General features: G+C 39.0%; 1 protein-coding gene across 4 annotated transcripts in view; it reads right to left on the minus strand.

Moving 5' to 3' along the window:
• COL5A2 (collagen type V alpha 2 chain) overlaps positions 1–18,738 on the minus strand; it is a 172,290-nt gene that overhangs the window by 91,977 nt on the left and 61,575 nt on the right. Inside the window, exon 1 of one of the 4 annotated variants that reach the window (XM_032114534.1) lies at positions 8,798–9,381. The exons of 2 other annotated variants lie outside the window; for them this stretch is intronic. In XM_032114534.1, coding sequence (XP_031970425.1) covers positions 8,798–8,900 — 103 coding nt within the window. In that variant the 5' untranslated portion in view covers positions 8,901–9,381. Of the gene's footprint in view, positions 1–8,797; positions 9,382–18,738 lie in introns of those variants that run through there. One more of the 4 variants, XM_032114535.1, reaches the window with a different exon arrangement.

The following is an 18,738-nucleotide window of genomic DNA, read 5'->3' on the forward strand; positions in this document are numbered from 1 at the left end:
TTCCCCATATGGCTCCCTTTTCCGTGTTCTGCTTTCCTTGTCACCAGGTTCAATGCCTCTGACATCAGGTTGTTCCCTTCCTTTGTTGCCGCCAATGCATGTTCCAGTACTTCTTGCCTCTTGCCAAAGCAAGCATTTGAACATCTGGAAATCATCCTGCATTACTTTCACCAGTGAGATGCATCTGCCTTGCACTGTAGTTCCCATACAGGGGGAAGACGCCACACTCACATATATATGTAAAATGCACTACATGTATCTAACACACTATATATTAACCTACTTTAATCCTTAACATGCAGTAAGTTACAGACACATGTTACTTTCTTTTAAAGATGTAAGCATATATCCTGGGTAGCTTTACAGACCAGAACACTCCTGATTTGAGGGAGTTCTAAAGTACAGATATTTACTCTTAGAATTGTGTTCTTTTTCTAGTGCATGAAATCTTTTTAATATTAGAAACCAAAAGGTTTTCAATGCATGCATTATGTGTGCTGGTTTGGGAATTTTAAGGACAAAAGAAGTAACTCCAATGGAAAATTAATATAGAGGAAAAGAGATAGCATTTTTTGCCTGTGCCTCTGAAGGAGTGGAAAATGCAGGCTATTTCCATTCCTTTTCCACAGCCTTAAGTCACAACAGGACAATGACCCCTCGGTTGTACGGAGCTGAGGGCTCCTTGAGAGGTACACACCCCACCACACTCCCTACACCTCTTTGGAAGTTCCTGCCTCTTGCTTCCCTTCGTCTTCTATTCTCAGAGCTTTAGACACACTGAGGATTATTCAGAAGAATTGCAGGAAGCCTCCAGAAGCCTTTGAAGAGTGAGATAACCCAGTTATTCAATGGTATCTTTCCTACCAAGAAGTTCATCACTGATGTAAGCAAGAAAGCCAAAAATAGATCATACTTGATTAAAAAAAAAAAAAGTTTATTAGTTTATTGATTATATCACTTGTTAACTATAATTATAATTCATAATTTGTATCAACTAAATTCAGGGTAACTTGACTTTTCTGAAATAGCATGGATGGATTAAAGATGACTAAATCATCCTCAATATTTGGAAAATTTGAGACACTCCAGCTGAGGAAAAAAAACTCCTACATTAAGGTAGACAGAAAATAAGTCATAAATAACTGTCAAAGAATAGCAATCACTATGGCAATTCAGCACATTTTTATTACATCAAAAGATTTGATAGAACCCTGTGAAGAAAGTATTTGTGAAAAGCTGAGTGTAAAACGGCTTCTGTTTGATGGTTCTGTTTAATTTTTTCCTTAAATATTTTTTCTTGATCTACTGGGATGTTTAACCTGACAGAAGACATGAGATTTCAGACTAGACAGTGATTTAATATCAATCAAGCTTGTCTATGATTTCCTGAAAGAGACAGAATTGCTTTAAACAAAATGCTCACTCAGCATAACCTCGGAGGTTACCTATGATAATACAGTGGCCAGAGGCAGTTCTCTTCAAACGAGGAACAGTTTCCTTCTGACTTTTAGCTGTATTTTCACTATCATTTTAATGTGAAGCAATAATCTTGGAGCAACTGGACCAGGACAAACTCAGGAACTGGCAGAAGGCAGGTTTAGAAATTCTCTCCTCTGAGTTGGATGAAGCACTGCAACAGGTTTCCCAGAGAAGCTGTGGCTGCCCCATCCATGGAACTGTTCAAGGCCAGGTTGGATGGGGCTCAAAGCAACCTGGTGTAGTGGAAGGTGTCCCTGCCCAGGCAGGGAGTGGAACAAGATGGGCTTTAAGGCCCCTTCCAACCTGAATAGTTCTGTGATTCTGTGATGACTCCTTTTACCTCCCTCAATCTCTTCCTGCACTACACTGTCATTATGCCCATAATCCTGCACTTCAGGTGGCCAGCTTGCTGAAGGATGCTGGCAAGCATTTAATGACCAAAGAATATTTGGAGAAGATACTGTATGGACCTCCTTTGCCAGACATCTACTGCACAGCAGGGAGCAGGCCTCAGGGAGACAGTTTACTCTTCTGTTCTTACTCTAAATGAGTTCATGTCCAAAGCTCTGAATTCCTGCCAGCAGTATCAGAGTCGCTGTTTGTGTTTCTATTCAGCCACATTATCCAAAGAACAAGGGCACAAAGATTCAAATTAATTCTTTAGTCCTCCCATGCTACTGCTACATAGCCCAAAAGCTATAAATGAAAAGTAATGAAGACAAAATACCATGAAGGCTTTTCAGTATAAAAACAACTTCATTATATCACTCTCCCAACTATACTGCTCCCGCAAAGCTGCAGAAAAATGCAAATTCTCCAAAGCTCCAATGAAGTTTCAGCTGGCAGCAGCACGGCCAAGGAACAACCTTAGGACAGTTCTCCAAAGACTTATCTTCAGCAGCTGATACAAGCAGAATCCCGAGGGTCTGCATGAATAGAAGCTCCCTGAACAGAGAGTATCCCACCGCTGGCCCTCTGACAATCAGTCTTCGTGCTTATATAACACATGACCTTTCCATAGCAAATGCGGGTGGGATAGTGGAATAATGGAATTGTTTCTCACTGCAAGAATAAAAGACAGCACAGCAGGCTATGAAAAATGTACGTTGCTTACTAAGAAGAGATAATTGTAAGCAACGGTTTGGATATTTTAATTACCACAGCATCAAGGGCTTACCAGCATCCAAAGCTTCCAGCACATTACTGTTTTCATAATTATAAATCAAATTATGAAAAAAGAATTTGTACGAAAAGAATTGTGTCACTTCCTATAGTCAGTACCATTGGTTTATCCTTTCTGGTAGCTCAGGAACAGCACTAACTCTTCAAATTTCTCTAAGTTAGGAAAAGCACAGAATCACAGAACAACCCATGACAAAAAAAAAAGTATCTAAAGAAACAGTATTATTTGTACACACACAATGTACTGATTACATAAAAGATGTAAGCAATACATGATGCCACCCCCTGGGTACCTCTATTCCTCAAAGTGTTACCTGACTTGAGACATTTTTCTCCAGCTTGAAAGTACCTGGTTTCTTATTTTATACTATGGAAAGAAATATATTTTCTTCATTAAACTTGGAATTAATGCATCCTACATTCCAGTTCAAATTATGCTCCAGTTCAAATGACCCTCTGCACATGACAGTCTCACCAGGGCATTCAAAGACAGTCGAACAAGGTGGGTCTGTTGCAGCTTGAGATTTCAGGCAGTGCAACAATCCTTCCTCGTGCTCTCAAAGTTCAAACTCCAAGAAGCCTTTGTCAAAAACTGAAATTCCAAGTTAATCTGATTAATTTATTCATTTTACACTAAAGGATACTTGGGTTTGCCTTGTTCGTTATATTAAGAATGGGGAGGGGTGCAGGGGGGGTGTCTATACAATAAACTGAAGTGCAAGCCCAGTCTCTCTTCCCTGACCCAACTGAGAATCCACTGGATTAGCACTTTGACTGATTCTTTCTAAGAAGAATTTCTGAGAAAATTATATCATCAGGACTTCACACACAAAAATCTGCAGGGTCACAATGACAAACATAAGTGAAACAGTGTACATATAAGGATAGATCACATGCCTCCAGCTGGAATTTCGAATATTTTTTATTATTACTTTGTTATTTCTTGGCACCGAGTTTGTAGCCTTTCTCTGTATACAGAAAAATAGTTGTATACAGGCCACGAACATCTGCTCAGTTTTTCTAAAGGATTATATTGTTGCACAAAGATCTGCCTTTGCAGTTTCTGCTTCCCTGCACATACACACAAGAATTTGTGTTTCTTTTCTCAAAAAACACCAAAAGCCAAGTTATATGGCTAGTTGACCAGTTTAATTCTAACCACAGAAAAATCACAACTCACAGTTCACCCAGATAGGAAATACAACTGCAACACCAGGAGTTGCTCCCAGGTGCATTTATCATCAGTCAAGAGATTTGGTAGATATTTCTTTTTTTCTGAAAACTTCTAAAGAGTTAGCAAGTTAAAAAATACTTATTTTTAACTAACTTATGTTAGTTAAACTAACTGTTGTTAAACAGGACCAGTCCTGCATGTTTTACATGAACAAATCAAGCTGATAAAATGTCATCACACTGAAACAAATTGCAAGGATGAAAAGACCTCACCAAGAAATGAAGACTGAGCATGTCAAAGCATGAGTCATGAAACGACCATTTGGTTTCTATGGCAATAATCCATATTTGTAAACATAAAAGGGGAAAAATGCATGCACTAACAAACACAGCAAGCAATTATTCATCAATCACAAAGTATTTTCAAAAAAAAGTACAAGATAATATGGATAGTTTAACATGACCCTCAATTTCATGTATTCCATAATTTTGAGCAAAGTTTTGCTCAGGCTGAACAGAAGAACTCTTCTTGTAGAAATTTCTTTGTAGAATATCCTTTACAGTGAGGAAAGTCAACCCCAAATATTCAAAGTCAATGAGTTAGTCCCCACAGAATTATGACTTTGTTTAATGGATACTAGATTGCCATTTTCTTCTTATTTAGAGCTATAATAATGTCTATTTTTTAATTATTTGCTATGATTGAACCCCCAAATATATATACCTACATGCACACACACACAAGTGCATGCTTTCTCACTAAGAAAGCAGAGGTACAGATATAATAGAACAATCTGGGGATCTGGAACTTTTTGGGAAAAAATAAAATCAATACAGGATAACCAGGGGATCAGGCCTAGCCAGCATGGGTTTATGAAAAGCACGTCTCACTTGACCAACCTGATCTCCTTTGATGACAAGGTAACCCACTTACTGGATGAGGAAAAGGCTGGGGTGTCATCTACCTGGAACTTAGTAAAGATTTGGTCACTGTTACCCATGGCATTCTCCTGGAGAAATTCACTGCTCATGGCCTGGATGGGTACACTGTTCACTGGGTAAAAAACCGTCTGGATGGCCAAGCCCCAAGACTGGTGGTGAATGGAGTTAAATCCAGTTGGCAGCTGGTCACTACCGGTACTCCCCAGGGCTCAGTTCTGGGCCCAGTCCTGTTTAATGTTTTTGCCAATGATCTGCACGAGGGGATCACAGCAAGTTCACAGCCAACACCAAGCTGAGCTGGAGTATCAATCTGCTGAAGTAGTGCTGTGCAAACAGTTGGATTCAATGATCTTAAGGGTCTTTTCCAACCTAAACAATAATTCTGAAGTTCTAAATATTATCCATCAGATCCTCACTAAAATTGTGACAATCATAAAAACGGGTATTTTTCCGCTTTCATATAGAATCATACAATATCATTCTCCTTAGGAGCTGTGAGGACTCTACATAGATGAAAGAGCCATAAAAGCTAAAGAAGCATTTGGCACAAATACTCAATAATTCTCTTACTTTCTCACAGCTACAGAGGACTTTTCCTTGTCAACTTATTCCCAACACTTGCCCCACTATGGGGACTGTGCCATGTAACGTCTTATCTCCCTAAAGATAGTGTCAGTGAGAAGATAATGGACAGATTTAATAGCTCCCATTCCACCAGCTGAGCTGTTTCTGTCTCCAAAGTTTCCCTTGCACGGTTCCCAGACAAAATTAAAGACCTTGAGAATTCAAAGAAGATCATTAATCCAAACAGAAAAATGACCAATCTTTTTTTTTTTCCCCTTGCTCACACTGTCAAACATGGCAAATTAGATACTTTTAAATCAATACCAGGTCTCACAATGATCTCAGCTGAAGGAGAGTAGACACCACAGGAGGTGGACAGGAAAATATAGTTCACCACAGAATTCAGACAAGGGTATGTTGCAAAAACTGATGAGAACTAAAGGCATGTATAGGATTGAAAAGAAGTATGGGAGATGGCAGCAATAAACCACCACTGCCATGCCCACGTGCAATTTGCACAGGCAATTCCTCTTGAACAAGGTGATTCCCACAATTTCAGATCTGATTCAAGTGTACTGATTTTCCACTAAAGGTGTGTTTCTAATTTATTTTTTAAAAAACTTTTTACACTCCCAAGGGGATGGGGAAGGATCCCAGAAGGACACCCAGCTTCTGCTAGTAGTTTCCTCTATCCCAAGCCCTATGGAAAGAGGAAGGATTGTAGAGTTGTGTGGAAATCCCTACCCCAAAGGTTCAGAGCTTTCAGTATTCAGTATTTAAAGAGCACATAATTTCAGCCACCTCCTGGGCACTTTATGATCCTATTGCATTTCTGAACTAGACCAGGTCTCTACACAGAAATTAAAACCAGGATCTTTCAGTCCTTCTAGATTGTGCCACACTGACCTTATTAATTAATAACTTTTAAATAGGCACATTTAAACAGTCAGTCTCAAAATGACCAATTTTGCTGTACTACGTTTGAAAGTGTCTGGTTTTCATATTTTTACATGCATTTTAAGCATGTGCACCTGTAGCACTACCAGCCAAGTGCTCTTGTACAGAGCATATCAATCTGCAATGGTTTCAAGAGGAAAAAAAATTAATAAAGAAACCAGCATTACTTAAAAGCACAGCAATGGTAAGCGCCAAAAAAGTAAAAAATTACTGTTAAGCAGTATGTTTGGTTTGAAGAAGTATTACAGTTCCTTCATTAAGGTTTTTTAACCATTTTACCTGGTTTATTATCTATCAATATCGATCCCCCTTACAATAAATTTTGTAACATACTACCACAAGAGCTACTTCTTTTTTCCACTGTGGCTGAAGTTGACAAGCAGCATTCAATTATTATTTTTTCTAGGATTGTCATGAAAAATGACAGGATGTAAACCAGTATTTTACCATTCTGAAAGTCTGATAGTTTTTTTTCTAATCTACACTTCCTGAAGTGCCTTTCTTGCTTTCCCAGATACCTCCAATATTTATTTACCTGGTAGTACCTATATTCAAGTGGTACATTTGATCATGTGAAGGAGAAACAAAGCAGCTGTATAGACAAAGTCACCTGCAGTAAAATACAATGTTGACTGATGTTAGACCTCTGCATAAGTACTAAACCCAAGACAAACTAAGGGTAAAACCTGTCCACTCTTCAGCATTTGTAGGCTTCAATCAGGAACTAAATAAAAGCTGAAATCCATTTCTTATGCAATTAAACCAGACCAACGTATAGAATGCACCCTACTTCTATCTTCACTGCACCAACCCTCACATCACACTAAAATAGGTTTGGTTTCTTTTTTTTTAAATAACAAACATTGGAGAAGGGTATGAATAGTAGAGAAAAGCTATTACATTCTCAAACAGAAAGATGAGTAAGTGAAGTAAGTGTAAACAGATGTCACTAATTTATTACAACATATTTTGCTCTCTGACTTACCACGTACCTCTCAGTTGCCTCAGCCATCAGGACACGGGAAATATGTCCCATAACGTGTTACTACATTATTGGTTTATCCCATAATACCAACAAAACAGTAAATGGCATGTAATAACCCCACAGAAAACTCATATAAATAGTGAATTTTTTTTAAACAGGCAAAAAGCTGTAATTTTTATGAAGTGGATACCAAAAATGAGGTTAATCTTCTCACAAATGTTTTGTTTGGTATGACATGTAACTGAAAAATGCATAATATATGCCTCCCTTTATGGCAAGTATATGAATTACACTCAAAAGTTTATATAAAGTGCCCCCTCTATGGGACTTCTTACACAGCTGTGCATGGGCAGGACAGTCTCATTTTGCTTTGTAGAACAAAAGTCTCAGAAATATTGCACTGGTTTATTCATTAGGCTTTGACTCCTCCTCACTTATGCAATCCAGCGTATTACCAGAGAAATTCAGTTACAAGAAAAATTACACTCTTGAAAATACACGATAAAGTAAGTGCAAACTGCATTGTAGGGTAAATCCTACAGTGTGCTGGAAGGCCCTACAAAGTCCCTTTATAGGACATAATTTGGAAAAGAAGTCAGTGTTACATATAAGAAGCCTAGGAAGTATGTTCAGGAGTACAATAGCTCCAGACTGTCCCACAACCAGCCTGCTCACATTTCAGGAAATCAACACAGTCCACATCCATCCCGACTGATGAAAGAGTAGGGTCAGTACGCCTTCTCCCGACCATCAGTGTCTTTCTCAGAGGCATTGAAATTACATTAACCACAAAGGGGCTAGCAAGCAGCCGCAGACAGTGCAGGTTAGGCGGGTGAGGCTCGCAGCTCGCCAGCGCTCCTGCCCTCACAGAGCTTGCCGCGAACCGCAGCTGCCCCGTTCTGCGAACCCCAGGGCGGAGGGGAGGCTCTGTGCTATCCTCGGCATCAAGCAGCCCCTCCGCAAGAGCCTAGGGGGAAAGGAGTCGGAGAAAGAAAGAAAGGAAAATAAAAAGAAAAGGGGGAGGGGAGAAAAAAAAAGGGAGAATCCACGTTTCTGCATTTCTCTAAAACAAAGAATGTGAGAAAGCAGATGTAGCTCAGAGCAAACGACTCCGCCCTGCGAGGCTTCGGGGCTTCGGTGTTTACTCTCCCAGCTCGCTTGCCCAGCTGTCCTCCAGCCCCGTCCCAAGCCCTTTCTTTTGTTGGGAACTTCCCAGCGGCCGCAGCCCCGCCGGGACGGGGGGCTCAACCCGAGCGCCCCGCGGCAGCACTTGGCCTCTGACCGCCCCTCCCGCTCTGTGCCCGCAGCGAGCGCCGCCAACCTCGGTCTTCCGCTCAAAAACCCTAAGCGCAAACCCCTCTCTGCCCCCTTCTCAGTAGGTAAAAGCAAAAGTCTAGTTACTCTCGCACCCCAGAGGTTTTCCATTCCGCTTACTAGCCAAATCACACAATAAACACACTGCATGCAAAGAGGGGGGGATTATGGTAATTGTTTTAGAGGTAGAGAGAAACTCACCACCTTCATACTCCTCCACTTCTTGCGCTTTTATGGTTACAAATCGGCCTAATAAAGCAGCGAGGATGAAAAAAGTTCTCGTTTGTACCAAGACTGCCATCATGCCTAAATATTAGACATGTATCCTCCCTGGGCAGCAAAAAGTGCAGAATCGTAAGGTTATTTTAGCACCATGAAGCCAGCTGAGAAGTCTTTCTGCCTTTCCGCATCAGTTCCAGGACAAAGTCTGCGAGCCCTCTTTTCAGCACCAATTCCAGTGCAGTCTGCAAACACTCCTTTCAGGGGATGCAGCTTTAAATAGGAAGAATGCTGCCTCCACTTTCTTCCTGCCCCTTTTCAGCTCGTTCAGGCTCCTAATCGTCCACTCCCTGCCAAGCAACAGTCTGATTGATGGTAAATAACCGAATCAGAGCTGGCTTCACTCTTCCTTGAACTTTTCTCTTTACGAGCACACTTGCAGGATATTTTCCTGCTGCTGTGCAGTGCATGTGCTTTGTCAGGACCATTTATTAAGCAAGCAAAAGCAGAGTTTTAAGACACTGTAGGGAAGAGAAAGCTCTGCTTTTCACACACCCAGCGCACGCTTCCTGGACATGGAGAGTATAGTCCCATTTGGAGCCGATTCCCTTATTAGGAACGTGATCCCTTCCAGCGCGCCAGAGGATTTCCTCCTCTCCCCTGATAAGTGCACCCGGCCTTGCTGCGTTATCAAGCGGGACTCCAGTTCCTTAAGAGAGGCTCACAGAGCTAAAATAAGGCAGTTTGCTTCAGGAACTTTTAAGTAAGCACCCTTCACCCAAAGGGAAATAATCATTCTCAAATGAATTCTGTTGCTGAATAATCATTCCTCAAATGCCTACGTGCTCTATATTTACTGTCCTACCAGTTGGGAAGACTGTTGGAAATCACCGGAAGATGCTCTACACTTTTAACACCAGAATGACGATTCAAACTATCCAATTACCTGCTTTTCTTCAAGGTTCTCTGCCTCTGTTCCCTGAGAAACCTACCTAAGCCCCAGCCTAGTATTTAGCCCTTAACAATGTGCCTTAATTAGCATTCTAGTGTGAGCACTAAGCAAATCTCTTTTGTGGATCACTTACAACTGGGAGTAGAATGTTAAATTTCTTTCTTCCCACAGTGTTTATGGTCTGCTGAAAGGAAGCTCAGTCACTAATCCCCTCATTAGCTAAGAATGGGGTCATCTATACCTGCTGCAGGACAAGGTAGATTCATCTGCTGGGAGGTTTTCTGTGTTCAGCCATTTTGGCTTGAGAACAATCCCATTTGAAGTAAATATCTTCACCTGGATTCATACAGATTGGAAACTCCCTGGCTAATTACAGCATGATTTAGCACCTCTCAGTGATGCAGAATCCTAAAGCCTGTGAAGTTTTCTTCTGTCTCTTCAAAGGACCAGCATGCTCAGAAGAAGAAAGGTAACCCAGAAAATGGCACAGCACTTCGATGCTACATCAAACCTACTCTAACAGTAAAACCAGAGATTAATGAAAACATACACTGAAAGAGACCAACTTCAAAGTCCCCTACTCTCTTGCACCAAGCAGTGTTGACACTTTTTTTTTTTCCTGAGGTATTCAAAGATACCTTCTGCCATTTCACTCCTAGGAGAGATTCCTACAGTGATATCTAAAAGTTGCCCTTCATATCTAATTCTGCTTTGGTCTCACCAACAAATTATGACATATAACTAAAACAGATGAACAATAAAACAGAAAAGGATGCAAATTGAATCCATCCCCTTATGCCTCCTCATAAATACTTCCTTTTATCGTGGTTCTGCATTAAAGATGTTTTCAGTTTTATTACAAGCACCATATGGAGTTATTAAGTCTACCATTTTTCATTTAAACAAATTCACTTCCAGGTCTGACCTATTTGATAGCATCCCATTGGATATGAGTGAGAGAAAATCTTCAGGTAGCACCACTGTGAACAGAGTCAGACTAAGCAATTAAGAGTGGGCAGATAAATAATTCCAAGTATGCTCAGTGTCACTTCTCCCCTCCTCCTCCCAAGAGGGGAGAAGCCAACATTGCATAGAATAATATTGTACATTTATGTAGCAACTTCTCTCCAATGGTTTTTCACTTTTTTCCATAGATTTTAGGATTCTGTAAGGACAGAGGAATGTGGAATTTTGCAAATTAGCCCAAGGTCATGGATTCACTAGTAAAGCCTTTTTTGGAGCTCATTTTTCTTCTGTGCCAAGGAAAACTTACACAAGAAAATTCCTTGGGAGGAGAATCCTGGGCCCCAGCTCCTGGAGCAGATTCTTTTCCAATCCACCTTCAAGCTAATAATTGCTATACATCCAGCTTACAGTATGTAACCACACCAGATTTAGTAGACAGAGACATTGCAAAGTGGTAGGACTGAATCCTCTTTGTCTAGTCCATCTCAGTAGAGCAATAAATGTGGAAATGCAGAACACAAACCTGGGCTCTTTCCACCAGCAGGAGACACTTGGAATTCAGGATGGTCTCAGTTACCAATTTGTGGCTGATTATTGACTCACAGGAGATGAAAAAGTGATATGACATGATTAAAAAATCACTCCCTAATGGAATCACAGAATTGTTTAGTTTGGAAAGGACCTTTATAGGTCATCTAGTCCAAGCACCCTGCAACAAGGAGGGACATCTTCAACTAGATCAGGCTGTCCAGCCTGACCTCGAATGTTTCCAGGGGTGCGGCATCCACCACCTCTCTGAGACCCCTCTTCCAGCATTTCATCATTCTCATCCTAAAATTCTTCTTTATGTCTAGTCTGAATCTTCATTTTTTTACTTAAAAGCCATTATCCCTTGTCCAATCGCAACAGACCCTGCCAAAATATGTGTCCCCATCTTTCTTACAGACCCCCCTTTAGGCAGGATATTATAAGGTCTCCCCAGAGTCTTCTCCAGGTTGAACAAGTCCAACTCCGCCAGCCTGTCTTCACAGGAGAGGTATTTCATGCTTCACATTAGAGCAACCTTCATGTTTGAAGAATCTTTATACAACATGAAGGGAAACAACAACACAGTAAGCAAAATCTTCACACAAAAGCAGTGTGTCCTCCTTAATGATAAGCTCTAAAAAGTCTCTGTGAAATGAAAGCTGTCCCCAAAGCTAGGACACTCCTAGAAATGTCAAGATACAATACTCTGGAAAAAAAACCCCAAAACTAAATGCTCCCTAATATCCTGTTTGCTGATATTACCTACTTTTAGCCAGTAAGTCAGTACTAGTCAGATATCTGACCTAAAAGTTGCATGTAAAATTCAAAATTACTCAAAAGTCAAAGAGCATTGTGAGTGATAGATGAGGCTAGGGAATACTATTAGCTAATTGTGAGGACTCAGAAATATATTAAAATATAATTCACACACTTAAACCTTTCAAAATATCAAAGTCAGGCCAGAAAAACCCAATTTAGCAGCTTCAGATGCATCAGAGCATGCATACGTATGAGCAATTAAAATCCAATCTCCATGAGGGTCTCTCCACTAGAGTTTAAGGGCCTCTCACACCTTTCACGCTGTTACGTACAGTGTGACAGTGCTCCTGTTCTAAATTAATCTGTACCAAGCTGACAAAAGATATCTTCATCTAAACGAGCACGCTATCTGCTATGATTGAGAACCTGGGCCAGTGTTTTAGATCAATATGAAATCAGTGCATTCATGGAAACTGGAAATAAGCTCTAGCTGAATTCAAAAGGTATCTGTTCAAAGACAAGCAAGATTTTGCAAAGCAGTGTCGTTTCACCAAAGGGAGCTCAAGTCAATGTGAGAGTTGCCATCAAGTTTTATGTAGGCAGTTAAATCCACGGTAAGCGCGGTTTGAAATTTCCACCTTGTATAACTTCTTCGATCACACACTTAGCTTAAAAAAAAAAGGCAGCAAATTGCCACACCGTATATTTAACTAACAAAAATATAGTCCACATAAAATGCTTGCCCTTTCTTGGAATTAACCATTAAAATGAACATGACTGAAATAATATATGAGAGGAAAATAGTTCTTCCTTTGAAGTGTGTTCACTTTGCACTTTTAAGACCATTCCTGCATAAGGAATCAGTTTTCCCATTTTACACAGGTTTTTCACATAGTAAAAGGAGAGAAAATCCTGCTATTTAAAATGAGAAAATGTAATAGGAAGCTACAGAAAAGGGCAAGAATGAAAACAGAGGAATATTATACTACTTTTCAATCATATTTTTAAGTGGACTACATTCCAAACTGCACAGCCTCAAAATCATAATCTTCCTTCAGAGAAATCCACCAAAAAAGCAAGGATCAGCTAGAGATTTAAACGATGCTATATCAGTAATATTGGTGCCCAATTGCAGGAGAATATTCCCATCAGCCTTTGTGTAGGAAGGTTTAATAAATGAATTTAAGTCCTAATAGAGGAAAGATATCTTTCTTGGTTGCATTCAATCTTTGTAATGTTGTTTCAGTTTATTTTTAATTTAGGGACATAGGATGATACTTCACTTTAAAACTGCTAATGTGGAGTCTTGGATTATGCCAGTCACCATAAATGGGCTTTTGCTATGAAGAACTCCAAACCCAGTATTCAGTAAGTTATTGGCACTGGCAGCCTTTCCTTTAGAATGTCTCAATTAAATTAAACTCAACATTAGTCTAAGAAAAAAAAGTCAAGGAATTAATTAGGCAAATAATTATGGAAAGTCTTGCATGAAGTCTTCTGAAAATTATACTTATTCTTTACCTAGAACAGGAAAAACAGCATCATTATTTTATTCCTTATTACAAATTCATTGTCAAGCTGGCTTTTGTCTGCATAAAAACTTAAACTGATTAAGTGAGAACATTAAAGGATCACAGCAAGCTACCCACTTAAGTGGCAAAGGCAAATGCTAATCTGTAATTCAAATAGGTCCCAACTGATGGCCTTCACTGGCTTTTTTGCCTAATATTTAATTAATTTACCTTAGGGACCCTAAGATAGCTTACTTTGTTCTTTTACATTGACTTAAAGTCCCTGCAAAAGGAGTTAAAGTCCTATACAACAAGCATATTCATATCTCCAATAATTTTTCTCACCCAGGGAATCACTTGAACCAATGGGACTGTAAACAAAGAATTTGGCTGAAAGTATATTTTTAACTCTATTCTCTTGTAGGAGTCGGCTTTTTACAAGATGTGTTGAGGCTCAGGACTACTTAATCACCACCACTAAACTTTATTCACAATTTTAAAATAACATTTTTTCATTGTCATTCCTTTATTTTAAAATTCATGTCCAAGACTCTGTAGAACTATTTTGTCTTAACACAGATTTCAGACCACTAAACTGTGCTTTAATATGCTCAGTGCAGCCCCAAGCACAAAATGAGCCCTTAGGTAACTTGTCATCATGTCCTAGTATAACATACCTTGTCTTTAAGAAACAAAACACTGTATCTGTCTTTTAGAGCTTAAATTGTGTTAACTTAGGACATGATTCAAATCTGTTGATTTTATCCATTGTTGTTGACGTTTTGTATCTGTTGCTGTTTATTTAAATGGATGTAATTGCTGCAGGTTTCACATATTCAGAAATATTACAGAAATTATTCTCAAAAATGTAAGAAGCATCAATGACCCCACTGAAAGGACAGGAAGATGATGTGGAGCTCAATTAAACTCTTATTGCCCATGCTCTTATCTAAAGTCCCATGCAGATGGAACCCTATAGTCACCAGTATTTATGTGCAAGGTAAGGACCTAAAAGTGTGTGTCCCCAACTACCAGAAGCAAAATAGTCATATTATCACAGCATGCTGCCTGGACCTGTGTTCAGCTCTCCTGTCTGTATAATTGTTTCACTTTGGGTAAGAAAAGAGACTGTGGTTTCCATTGTTGGTCTCATGGACTAACATCCCATTGGCTGCAATCAGACTCTGTAATATTTGACCAAAGCATGGTAAATACCCCAGCCAATTGTTTTCCCTATCATTACACTGTTATTTTTAAAGCATTGATCTTCAGCCTTAGAGTTGAATTTGTGGAATATCCAAAGCTGATGGAGTCATCTACTTGAAACCTGGGGAATAAAACATTTAAGTTTGTAGCAAAATTCTTACCAATCATAACATGAGGAAGAAGTTCAGAATGCAGTCTTACATACCACATTGCTCCCAAGTTACATCTGATTTCCTAGCAAAATAAAAATGCTGAAAAGCCTGTACACACTACATGCCAATTAACAGAGCTGGCCTACAGATGTGACTGGAGAATGGCTAAAGCAGCTCCAGGATGGACTTTAGAATCACCAAGCTATTCACAGAATACATACATTAAAATTAATCTAGAGAAAAAGATATACATAATGCTCCAAGGAAAGCTAGTTACTGATCAGGCTCTACAGACTGAGTTTCCAAGTGAGATAAACCCCAAGGTAACCAAATGTTAGCTCAAAATGAGACTTTGTCAGCAGTTGCTCTGGGCCTGAGCCTGCTGCCTGCAGGGAGCTATGGGGGAACCACCCTGGGTGGCCTGCAGAAGGGAGTGTCTTGAGCAGATGGGATACTGTGCAAGCCAAAAGTGGAGACAGGTCCAAGAAGTGTCTTCCCTCGGAGGGAAAGGGCCACTAAAATAAGGAATATATTTTCTCCCTAAAACCCCATATTTATTATTACATCTATATGAAACAAAGTGCCTGTGACTTTACACACACTATAAAGTAGGACTGAAGGGATCCATTTACACAGGATATTGTTTTCCATGTAAAAAAAACCTTAGCAGATGTTTAGTGAATGTTCAGTATATATAGACATGTTTGGACAACGTTCTCAGGCACGTGGTGGGATTCTTGGAGTGTGCTGTGCAGGGCCATGAGTTGGACTCAATGACATTGATGGGTCCCTTCCAACTCAGCATATTCTCTGCTATAATGCCCTATATTAAATTTACACTTTCCAGAAAATCCCCATTTTTAAACATACTGGTTTTGTCCGGGATAGTTGAAGTGCCTTTAATTCTACTTACTTACCATTTAAAATCAGGAAAGGCCTCAGCTCCATTGACAAAAGGAACTTAGCTTGCTCAGCATCTTACTGGAATTGCTCATCTTTTTATAAAGTAATCTTTTTAAAATACATTATTTAATATCTTTAATGAGTAAGAAGAAATAGATTTAATGATTTTGGGGCAGGCATTTTTGACACCAAATCAAAGCAGTAGACACAGGTGAAGGATTGCCCCTGTTGAAGTTAGCAGCAATAGTTCAGCTACTGAATTAATGTATTCTCTTGTGAGGGAAGCTTCCACCCCTTTCTACCCATCTTTTCATCACTCTGTTAATACATAATCTTTAATCTGCTTTAAAGAATTGGAAGAGTTGAGATAATCCTTTTAGATTCTTTCCAGCACTATTTTTCTTCTAGCAAGAAAATGTGATTTATATAGTAGCTATATTCTCTCTTAAAAGTGAGTCCTCTTCTAGAAAATAGGATCCACCTCTATCAGGTGATAAGATCTGATAAATAGAAAATCAGGGCATTCATAAAACCCAATTTAAAAACAATTTTAAAAATCATGAAAAAGGAAAACTTGTCATATTCTTAGTATTTTCCATGTTGACATAGACATTCCCTATTTCTTTCTTTTAAGCAGCCAGGGAAAAGCTGGGCCGACATGGATAAAATTATGGATAATTAATAAAAGGGGAATAGCAACAACAGTGGAAGGAAGTAATAGAGAAAAAGGAGGAAAAAAGAAATCAGCACTTGTGTAAGTCAGGCATATAAGACTTGAATTTCAGCGTCACATTCACACAAAGCTGAAACATAGAAAAATTTCTGTAACAGAGTTATAATTCTAGCACTGGGGGTGTTGGTGTCACTACTAGAATTATAAGCCCAGAACATTAAATAAATGTCAGTGATGTTGTGTCTAGGTTCAAACAGAGAATGCAAAAAAGGTTTATTCTGCCTGTTTTACTTTTCCATTTCCTTTCCATGCTGTCTTCTTTCCAATATTTTATAGCTTTTATGAGCCTTATTGCACTAAGATTCTATGAATGCATGTGTGGAGCACATTTTGGACTGCCTTTAAACATTAAGTGCTAATTGAAAACATAGTTTAATCAAGTTTACATTTAACTTTTGCTGTGAAAAAATGTGCAAACTAAGCCCTTTTAGAAAACTGCTTGAAGTTTTTATTTCAGAATTCTTTATGAGGTAGGTTTATTTTCAAAGTTATGACTCATCAGCAAGTGGATTTTCATCTGTTTAATGGGCTGAAGCAGATTGTTGAAGAGAATATCTACCCTCCATACTCACTGATATGCTTTATTTTGCTTCAACTGATTGCTTTCATGATGTAGTTCAGGAAATCATCCTCTTACCCTTTTTAAAGATTGATAGCTTAGATGAGTCTCAGTCATTTTACAGAATAGTTATTAAAGCTTAGAGATGATTGTACGTTTCCACAATAGCATAACTTACTTCCTTCTCAAAAATCCCCCTACCCTAAATGCCCATGGTAGGCAAAAACTTGTAAGTGGTCTTCTTATATCTCTTGTTATGTCACTTCTGACAGCAGCTGACATACTTAAACCTGGTGGCACTGCAGCACAGGAACACAACCTCACCTTGTAACCCTGGATCCAGTGATGGGGTGGTTTAAAATGTACCCAGAGATAAGTAATAGCCACAGTGGGTAACTGGACTGCTCTTTTTCCCCTCGGTTAATGACTGTTTGCTATCTGGGGAAGATTTAGACTTCTTGTTAGAAAGCAAGGGTTTGCATAGATGATTTATATTCAGGTACTTCAGAAGTATCAGACCATGTCACATATACTCTCCCTCAAATCTGCTGGGACATTAATTTACAACCACATTACCTCAGCAGGCAAATCAAGTCTAAACACTGCTGCACAGAGCAAAGCCCACACAAAGTGAGCCATGTATGAAAAAGCCCCACACAAAATGTGAGCAAACCCCAGAGATCTCTTTCACCATGCTTATTTCCATCAGCTAACGTGCTTTCCATGTGGATCCCCTAACCAAACCCACAGTCATGTGGAAAATGCCCATGCAGTGCAGACTGCACCCACTGAGCCTCCCACTGCTCAGAGATGCAGCCCTGGGCACTACAGGATGCTCTGCACATGTGCAGTAGGAAGACAGATTTTTAATATTCTCTGTCTACTTCATTCCACATCCACTACTTTATATTTCTAATTGTCACATATATTCAAACTTTATTGGATTAAGCTTTTTTTACAATCCAAGCACAAACACATCCACAAAAAACAAGTATAGGTATGAGTTAATTGCAACTTGTATTTCTTGTAATCAGGCTGGTTGATTAGTGATATCTCATACTGTGTTATCATTTTGATCATAATATTCCTACCAATCTTTCAGGGTACCTTCAGAAGGATTGTTTGGCATTGTTTATTTAATGTGATCATTACTGTCTTTTAAATACACTCCCAATCACATCTTTATGAAGAAAAGAGGACTGAATAGCAAGTACTTGATGTTCCACAGATTTTAGGAGAACAGGAATGAAATTTTTGATTGTAATTAGCTATTTTTATCCTTATATTTAAGCATCTCATACACTAGGTAGAAAACATAGATGAAAATGCTGGTTCAATTTCTTCTGTATACTTCCAACATTCAACAATGCACTAAATTCTCCTATGAAGTGCAAAGTTTAAATTGCATGAAGGATAATTTCAAGCAGCATGAAATAGATGCTTTTGCTTAGTATGAAAAAACACCTTATTTTTTGCAACTAGAATGCAAGTTTTAGCTACCTACTATTACTATTTCATATAATATTTTTTATTATTACTTATAAAGGTTGCAATAGAAAATTTCAAGTCATATACAACTTTAATGAAGCTGGAGGAATTTTCAGATTTTTTTTATCTGCTTCGTGGAACTGTTTTTATAATTACACCTAAGAAT

This window comes from Corvus moneduloides, chromosome 7 (assembly GCF_009650955.1).
Source record: "Corvus moneduloides isolate bCorMon1 chromosome 7, bCorMon1.pri, whole genome shotgun sequence".
Taxonomy (NCBI): domain Eukaryota; kingdom Metazoa; phylum Chordata; class Aves; order Passeriformes; family Corvidae; genus Corvus; species Corvus moneduloides.